The 9,309-nt window shown below is 44.8% G+C and overlaps 1 protein-coding gene and 1 long non-coding RNA gene across 4 annotated transcripts; one reads left to right on the forward strand and one right to left on the reverse strand.

Annotated features, from left to right (window-relative positions):
* Positions 1-1,947: 1,947 nt before the first annotated feature.
* On the reverse strand, positions 1,948-9,242 carry C1H15orf48 (chromosome 1 C15orf48 homolog). Of its 3 annotated transcripts, XM_059702447.1 has the most exons (6): positions 8,979-9,076; positions 7,111-7,191; positions 4,748-4,814; positions 4,515-4,603; positions 3,537-3,597; positions 1,948-2,247 (listed from the first exon to the last, which is right to left on the reverse strand). In XM_059702447.1, the coding sequence occupies exons 2-6, from the start codon at positions 7,146-7,148 to the stop codon at positions 2,179-2,181; spliced, it is 324 nt and encodes a 107-aa protein (XP_059558430.1). In that variant the 5' UTR covers positions 7,149-7,191; positions 8,979-9,076; the 3' UTR covers positions 1,948-2,178. The 3 variants fall into 3 exon arrangements, with proteins under 3 accessions (XP_059558430.1, XP_059558429.1, XP_059558431.1); XM_059702446.1 differs by lacking the exon at positions 7,111-7,191 and having other exon boundaries at positions 8,979-9,242; XM_059702448.1 differs by lacking the exons at positions 7,111-7,191; positions 8,979-9,076 and adding an exon at positions 4,920-4,931.
* Positions 8,420-8,884, forward strand: LOC132237883 (uncharacterized). The gene is made up of 2 exons (XR_009453683.1): positions 8,420-8,525; positions 8,564-8,884. It is a non-coding gene; the product is annotated as an uncharacterized LOC132237883 (long non-coding RNA).
* Positions 9,243-9,309: the final 67 nt, after the last annotated feature.

Below are 9,309 nucleotides of genomic sequence, written 5' to 3' on the forward strand. Positions count from 1 at the left end.
ATGCTGGGTTATGGACTCCATCCCCAGGGGCAGGCGTGCAGGAGACAGCTGATCAATGGTTCTCTCTCATCATTGATGTTTCTCTCTCTCTCTCCCTCTCCTTCCTCTCCAAAATCAACAAAAATATGTTAAAAAAACATAGTTAATGAGCCTATTTTATTAGATAGTCTAATGTACCTAAGAGAATTGAAAATATATAGCTATAAAAACAAAAAATAAGAAAGAAAAAACAAAACAAAAAAACCCCCAGAAAACATATGGCTACACAAAATCTTGTACCTAGCTATTCACAGCAGCATCCTATATAATAAAGAAGTGATAGCAAATTAACCCTCACACCCTCACAAGAAGGCTGCCTATAACCAGGCCGGCAGGGGTTAGTGAGGGACTACCAAATGACTGAACAAGCAGGCTGCATGGGGCAATTAGGCTGGCAGGAGGGGCAGTGAGGGGCAACTAGGCCGGTGTGTGTGGGGGGGCAGTTGGGGGTGACCAGGCCAGTGGGGGGGTGGGGGGGGGGCAGGTAGGAGCAACCAGGCAGGCAGGCAGGTGAGTGATTAGGAGCCGGCAGTCCAGGATTGTGAGAGGGATGTCCGATCCTGGGGATCAGGCTTAAACCAGCAGTTGGACATCCCCCAAGGGGTCCTGGATTGGAGAGGGTGCAGGCTGGGCTGAGGGGACCCCCTCACCCCCTGCACGAATTTCATGCTCTGAGCCTCTAGTTATTCATAACAGCCAAAAAGTAGAAACAATACAAATGTCTATCAACTGATGGATAAACAATGGGACATTAGTCATAGAAAGGAATTAAATACTGATACATGACACAACACAGATGAAAATATTATGCTAAGTTAAAGAAACCAGACACAAAGGCCACATAATGTATAATTTCATTTATATAAAATGGCGAGAATAAAGAGTTTATTAGTGTTTGCCTGGAGCTAGGGATAGAGGGTTCAGGAATAGGGAATTATTGCTAATGAGCACAGGGTTCTTCTGGGGGTGACAAAAATGTTCTGGAATTAGATGGTGGAGATGGTGGTAGAACTTTGTGAATATATTAAGAAACACTGAATTGTGCACTTTAAATGGATGAATACTATGGTATGTGAATTATATCTTAATTGTATTTTAAAAAGTTAACATAGCCCCAGCTGGTTTGGCTCAGTGGATAGAACATCAGCCTGGGGACTGAAGGGTCCTGGGTTCGATTCCGGTCAAGGGCACATGCCTCGGTTGTGGGCTTGATCCCCAGTAGGGGGCATGCAGGAGGCAGCCAATCAATGATTTTCTCTCATCATTGATGTTTTTCTCTCTCTCTCCCTCCCTCTTCCTTCCTCTCTGAAATCAATATATATATATTTAAAAAGTTAACATAAAGCAATTTTATGGAACACTCCAAGGGGAACCTAAGGGCTTGCTGGGTTTGATTGCACCTTTGGTCTCCAAGTCACCACTAGCCAGAGTTAAGAGGGGCCCCAGACGCTGCAGGGTGCTATGCACCCTCCTCCCTACCACCCTCACAGGGTCATCGTAGGGCCAATCTCAGCAGACCTCACATTCCCACTCACCACCAGAATCCCAGTACAGTCTTCGTGCACATCTCATACCCCATCTCTTCTTCATTGTCCTTCACTGTATTGTCCTGTACTGTCATTCAATATTTGGGATTGTTCATTGCTTTATCTCACCTGTATCTAAACAGTGCTGAGCCGACAGTAGGTGCTTAATAAATTTCTAGTGGATAAATAAAAGTTTACACAGAAATTTGCACTGAATATTAATTAAAATATGACTCTATGCTTTAAAATGTTTCTTCTCCCATAAGACTTTCTCCTCCATTTAAATAGGTATCTAATCTTTAAGAAATCTTGCACAAATGGTATTTTATTATAGATAATAAAATTTATGAATCTTTATACATGTTAAAACATTCAGGCATCATAAACATAAATATTTCAATATTCAAAATTCAAATTTACAACAAGAAATTTATTTTTAGACTGTGGTTATTGCTGCGCCAACTTTATAATTCCTTATTCAGAGTCAAAAATGTAGGCAAGCCCTACAAATGTAGCAGAAGCATTTCCGCACACTGGATCCATAATCTAGATTGTGAGAAGTGTTTCCGCTAGATTCATAGGGCACTCTATGGAAGAAAGAGGCCAGGACTGGTCATCTGGTTGCCCTTCGGACCTTCTGCAACTCTTCAATGGGTTTCCATTGTTGGTTGATTGTTATAAGCTTAAATAAAAAAGCAAAATAAAGCATTTCGTTAGGATCTGTCCTTCATCCTTACATCCCCCTTTGGGATTTGTCCACACTCGTCTTTAGAAAAAGCATCACCTTAGCATTTGTAGCCAAACAATCACCTCCTCTTCCCATCTCTAAAGCATGGACAAAACAGTAATATGGGTTGGTTTCTATCACTAAACCTCCAAAAAGCCCTTGGGTTCCTGAGTGTTACAGGATAAGAGAGAAAGGTCTTATCCATCCACCCCCTTTCATTTAACAAGATCTAGATTTTTAAATTTCCCATGGTTTTATAAGTTTACAAAGTAATCTGCTCCCTGTGTGTGGATATGTAATGCTCCTAAGCACAGGGTGTGGCAAAATTTCCTCATTGTAATTACTCAACTAAGGGACTCACATTCAGAGATTCTCATTTACCCTCACAATTCTTCTATTATCCCAGGACCTAGGCGATGTAGGTAGTTTTAAAAGATCCTAAGTGTCCTCACCAGGTCAAACTGTGTTATTTGAAAGTTTTGTTTACAAATAAAATAGCTTTCCTGACAGACCTAAATAGTGTTCAATCTAACAGATTAAATGTTTCTCACTTCCAAAATATTTAAAATGTAAAAAGTATTTGCAATAGTCTCAAAAAGGTAAGTGAATATTAGCTACTTTTGCTTAAAATGCAATTTAGGTTTCCAGGAACTCCTGTAATGGGCCATAATAGACCTAATATTAACTTTAGATAAATAATGGGAAAAGTGAGATATTAATATATGGGCCAGGCATGGTGCTAAAGGACTCTCTGTATTTTATCTTCTTTAATCCTCTTAACCCTGTTATTGTACCCATTTTATAGATTCTGAGAGCCTCAGAGAGGCCAAGTTGTCTAAATCACCTGTGAAGCTCAGCTGGTGTGGCTCAGTGGTTGAGCAGCGACACATGAACCAGGAGGTTATGGTTTGATTCCCAGTCAGGGTACATGCCCGGGTTGTGGGGTCGATCCCCAGTAGGGGGCGTGCAGGAGGCAGCTGATCAATGATTCTCTCTAATCATTGATGTTCCTATCTCCCTCTCCCTTCTGTTCTCTGCAATAAAAAATATATATTTTTTAAAAAATAAAACTGTCTGTGAATAATGAGCAAGAGTCTGAACTAGATCTCTACAACTCTGTAACACTCTCTTTAACACTACATACACCAAATGGCACCCTAAAAGTGAAAGGTATTAAACCTATTTGGCTGACAATGATGCTAAGGCTTGGCTAAATGTAAATCACTTTTTAATGCAGCAATTACCTTTCCAGGTACATTGGGATCCACATTTTCCCAAGGCTCTGGATTTCTTTTTCGATCAATGCTAAACAGAAAAGAAAGCTGATGAAATATTAACGTAGGTGAATTTAAACCAGCCCTGATATGGGGTCTGTAAACATGCTAGGGACAGATCCGGACTGCATGCTAACTAAGGCTTCCATCTGTTGGTGAGCTGCAATTGACGGAAGATTCCTTAAAGGAGCTTCAGTTTGGCTCAGACACTAGGGGTATTTCCTCTGCAGGGGAGGAGGTCTGGATTCCACTTACTGGGCTCGACTGGAGCACCTTCTCACAAGCTAAAGAGCAGCAGCGGCGGAAGCCCAGGCCAGGAGGAAGCACGAATGCCCTCGCCCACAGGACCAGCAGGAGGGCTGGGCTCGCCGCTGCAGGGGGTGAACCGCGGGGTCCCCGCTCCTGCTCCCAGAGCTGCCCTTTCCAGCCCGACGAGCTCAGTTTCAAGTTTCTCTCTTCCTCGTGTCCCAGGAAGCGTGCTATTTCACTTATTATATCCACAGCTGAGATTGGGTCCATTGCAAACAACTAAATCTACAAACTCTACTGCATTGGGAAAGGTCTTTCCAGTAAACCGAAATTTTATTTTATTTTTTTAGTAAACTGAACATTTAAAATTTCATTTAAAATTATCTAAGTCTGATAGCCCCAAAGACCATTTAAGAATTTTAAATGTCAAAACTTTATCAAACTTTACTTTGCTGCCGGAGAAGAGGGAGTGGCAGTGGATGGAAGGACACTGAGAACTAAGGAACGAACTAATTTTATGAAAATCACAATTTACAGTCTTCTGACACCAGGACGCTTTCCAGCCCTGACTCCCCTTCTCAGCTGGGCGGTTTTGTCCCGGGCGGGAGGGCGGGGGGTAGGAAATTGATGTCATACATTTCTGACGCTGCAGGTCCCCCAACATTTGTAAAAACGTGTCTGTGAATGATGTCTACTTACATCACATCGGGTTTTTTATTGAGGGAATAGACAGCAAAAGATGACGCTCCGCTCGCTGCCGCCGTTATGATCAACGCCAAAGGAATAAGCTAACAGAGAACATTGAATTTGTTAAATGAAGGGCAAATCCCGCTGCTTCAAAGTGAAAGGTAACAGAGTAGCTATGCACCACCGGCTCATCTTTAAAAATCAAAAATTGTAGTCAAGATTTTTCCATTATTTTAAATACTTACTTCCTTATTTTTCATCAGGACTCGGAAAACCTTCATGATGACCGCAGTGTAGAATGCCAAATCTAGACTAAAAAAAATCCAAGATGTTGATGAAATTTCAGCCCCTAGGACCACACTCTGTGGGCGCCAACAGATCCAACGAACTCTCCAAGGCAGCCTGGGGCCGGCTCACCTGGGGGCGGGGCGGGGCCGCGCGCGGAGGATGCGAACGACCACGACCTCACCGGCCGGGCGGGCGGGCGCGCTCCTTATAAACTGACCACAGCCGTCCGGAAGGGCCGGGCCGGGGCGCTCTGGTCACGGGTCGGGTCGCGGACGTGCGGGACCTGACTCGCTTTCCCCCTCGGCGCCCGGCGCGAGAGCGCCCCCTGCAGGACGCCGCGCGCGCAGACCCTACGCAGCCGAATGCGGGCGCCCCCTGCCGTTCGCTGCGATTATTACCCGCCCTGGCTGGGCGTTGGCGCTCCGGGAGCCCAGGGTGTGGAAGCGGGTGGAACTGAGAACACCGGGATCGCTGCTGGCCAGGGCCTGGGTGAAAACCAGCGCCCTAAAACGGGGTCCGGAAAAGGAGCTGCAGAGCCAGAGGCAGCGAAATTAGAATTACACCCAGCAAGCCACGTTTCCCCTTCAGTGAATGCCCAGGTTGATGAACTTGTGGGAGATGCAAGGTCAGTATGGAATTTGGTCTTCCCCAGGATGACTAGCAGGCACAGCTCCCACCTTTCAAACCCCAAAGGAACCCACTCAGGACACTTCATCCTCTGTGGCTGCCCCAAAGCCCATAATTCCCCGGGGGAGCTTCCCTTCCCCACCAGAAACTTCTAGCACCTTCTCTAGCTGCTGCAACCCAGGTTTTCAGGGATGTGGAGCTATACTGCTTGGTTCCCACACACCAGGAATTTGATTTTAATCAGCCCAGCTCAGGCTTTGTAATGAAAATATTATTTTATTAAATACTTTTTGCTAAAATTAATTCTGCCTACCCTTCAGTGGGTACCTAATTGCCAGGTTTAGCAATTACTGGGTTTGCTCCATTTTGGCAGGTCTGGGGGTATACCTTTGTCTAAGGTTATTGATGTGGCCCAGAAAGGAGTTTCCGCTCAATGCACAGGGAAAACTATACTTCCCAGGTGCTTAGAAACTGAAGTATTTTAATTTTCTCACCACTATTAAGAACAACTCTTGGAAGCTGTCCAGAGCCATCCTCCAATCAGATGAAAACGGAGTCAAAGCCGACAGATTGGTGGTGGTTACCAAAGGGGAAGTGAGGTGGGGGAGGACGAGAGGGTAAATATATGGTGACAGAAGGAGACTGGGCTTCTGTGGTGAGCACACAATACAGATGTTTTATAAAGGTGTACTCCTGAAATTTATGTTACTAACCAATATTATCCCAATAAACTTGGGGTGTGGGGGGGAACGGAGTCAAAGAAATCCTTGATCTGACATCATCATTTATTGAGTATTTTAATAAGAGAAAACATGGCTTTTGTCCTCAGGGGGCTTCCAAAGTTCTGATGAGACATTTTCACATCAAAATTCAGCTTCTAACCAAAGTATGGGTAACAGACTTCCAGACTGACACTAGGAACTTTTTCTAGAAAAAAAAAGGGGGGGGGCGCGGCCTCCAGCTAGCGCCTGAGGGAGGGGTTCCAGCCAGGGGTGGCAAAGGCTCAATGCTGCCTTGTCCTATAAAACCAATACGGATGGAGAATATGAATGAAAGCTGTCAGAATTCTAAGTTTTCTAGGTATTTCCCCTACTACTCAAAAGTGAGGGGTCAGGTGGTTAGAATAACTTAGATGAATTATATGCCTATAAATAATTATTCCCCAAGTAGTGAGGTTTGGCTTAATCAGTGTGTCCTGGCTTCAATCAGAAATAGAAAATTTTCCAACTTAACATTTATGACTTCATATATTTCATGCATTGCGCTCTGATCAGACCCTGAATTCCTTTTGGTTGTATGTAACTTCCTGCATGATTTGTCTGAGACCCATGCTCCCAGCTGCCATGTCTGTCTCATTTGCGTATACTTGTGAGTGAAGAAAGGCTCAGTGAGATGCTTACCTGATATTGTTAGATGAGAAAAACAAGTTACAAAGTAAACCATGTCTTATCTATGCATCCATAAGGAACTGGAAGGTTAAATACTCAAGTGTTTTCTTTGTGTTCATCTGTATTTTCTAGCATTCTAATTGCTTTCATGATAATGGAAAATAAAGATGAATACATAATCTACCTCCTTAAAAATACTTATAAAAGGAAAAATAGCAGAAATAGTAGCTATACAGTGGAGAAACTCAATAATTCCATAAACAAGTGGTCAAAATTAACATGAACTCTAAGGACACAGAACTTACATACTGCTCACTGGTAAGGCAGAGCCTGAATCTATCATGGTGCCATATCAGACAAACACAGATCAGGAAGCATCTTCTTACCTAATAATAGACAAACATGGTAGTTGACTATACCTTTGCTACACCTCCCATTGGCTAATCTGTGAGATATGCAAATTAACTGCCAACAAAGATGGCAGCCGGCAGCCACAGAGCTGGAATGAGCAGGAGGCTTGCTTGCCCCAAGAATGGAGGAAGCCAAGGTTCCCCCGCCTGCCGTGGCCCAGCTCTGAGCTCCGAAAGCAACAAAGTTTCAATTATAGGAGCTAAACAAACCCCAGATACCTGCTTTCATCGGCCGTGGCCACAGAGCTGGAGCGCAGGAGGCTTTCCATCCCACCCGCCCTGGCCGGCTCTAAGCTCCTCTCAGGCACCAAGTTTCAATTATAGAAGGTAAATAAATCCCAGATACCTACTTTCAGCAGGGATGGCCACTGAGCTGGAGCCTTGGGTTGCCCCTGGCGATAGAGGAAGCCAAGCCCTGACCCCAGGCTACAAAGTTTCAATTATAGAAGGTAAATAAATCACAGAAAAAAAAAGAAAAGAAAAAGAGGAGAGGCTGGGAGCTTCTGTCACTGGGGAGGCTTGGCCAGCCTGAAAATGGCCCTCATCCCTTCACCCAGATTGGCCAGGCACCTTTGTGGGAACCCCCCACCCTAAAGGTAGTGTGGCCAGCCTGAAAACAGCCATCAGCCCCTCACCCACACTGGCTAGGCACTCCAGTGGGGACCCCCACCCTTCAGGGCAAACCAGCCGGCCCCCACCCATGCACCAGGCCTCTATCCTATATAATAAAAGGATAATATGCAAGCTGACCCTAACAGCAGAAAGACTGGGAATGACTGGTCACTATGACACACACTGACCACCAGGGGGCAGACGCTCAATGCAGGAGCTGCCCCCTGGTGGTCAGTGCGCTTCCATAGGGGGAGCTCTGCTCAGCCACAAGCCAGGCTGATGGCTGCCAGTACAGTTGTGGTGGTGGGAGCCTCTCCTGTCTCCTCAGCACCGCTAAGGATGTCCGACTGCAGCTTAGGCCTGCTCCCTGCTGGCAAGTGGACATCCCCCAAGGGCTCCCTGGCTGCCAGAGGGATGTCTGATTGCCAGCTTAGGCCCAATCCCCTGGGGAATGGGCCCAAACCAGCAGGTGGTCATCCCCCGAGGGGTCCCAGACTGCGAGAGGGCACAGACCGGGCTGAGCTCCCCCCCGCCCACCCACCCCCCCCCACCCCCCCCCCGCACAAATTTTTGAGCACCGGGCCTCTAGTTCTTCTATAAAACAATTTGAACTCTTCAAAAAATGCCAAGGTCAAAAAAGACTGAGGAACTGTTTCAGATTAAAAGAGGCTAAAGAGTAAAGAGACAGCCCAGCAGACGTGGCTCAATGGTTGAGCATCTACCTGTGAACCAGGAGGTGGCTGGTTCGATTCCTGATCAGGGCACATGCCTGGGTTGCAGGCTCCATCCCCAGTAGGGGTGTGGAGGAGGCAGCTGATCAATGATTCTCTCTCATCATTGATGTTTCTATCTCTCTGACCCTCTCCATCTCTGAAATCAATAGAATATATAAGAAAAAAAAAAAAGATTAAAGAGACAGGATGACTAAGTGGAGCATAGGGTCCTAGACTGGATCCTGTATGACTACTGGCACAATGGAGGAAAATCATGGGTCAATAGATTAATATATTGTATCAATGTTCAATTTCCTGAATTTGATAAGTGCACTGTGGTCATATAAGGAAATACCTTAATTGTAAGAAATATGCACTGAAGTATTAAGGGGATGAAGGGGCATTAGGTATAATACCTATTCTTAAACACAGGCATACCTCAGATATACTTCAGATTCGGTTCCAGACCACTGCAATAAAGTATCACAATAAAATGAGTTGTAATCTTTTTGTTGGTGGAGGGTCTTGCCTTCAATTTGTAAAAAATGCAACATCTTGGGAGCGTAATAAAGCGAGGCACAATAAAAATGAGGTATGTCTGTTCAGCATATAGCAAAATGTTAAGAAATGGTGAATATGGGTTAAGAATATATGAGTTGTTTGTGCTATTCTTGCAACTTTTCTGTAAGTATGAAATTATTTCAAAATAAAGTTTAAAAAGCAATCAACCAAAACCAAACAAAAACAACCACCCCACTACAAAATCAAT

This window comes from Myotis daubentonii, chromosome 1 (genome assembly GCF_963259705.1).
Source record: "Myotis daubentonii chromosome 1, mMyoDau2.1, whole genome shotgun sequence".
Lineage (NCBI taxonomy): Eukaryota > Metazoa > Chordata > Mammalia > Chiroptera > Vespertilionidae > Myotis > Myotis daubentonii.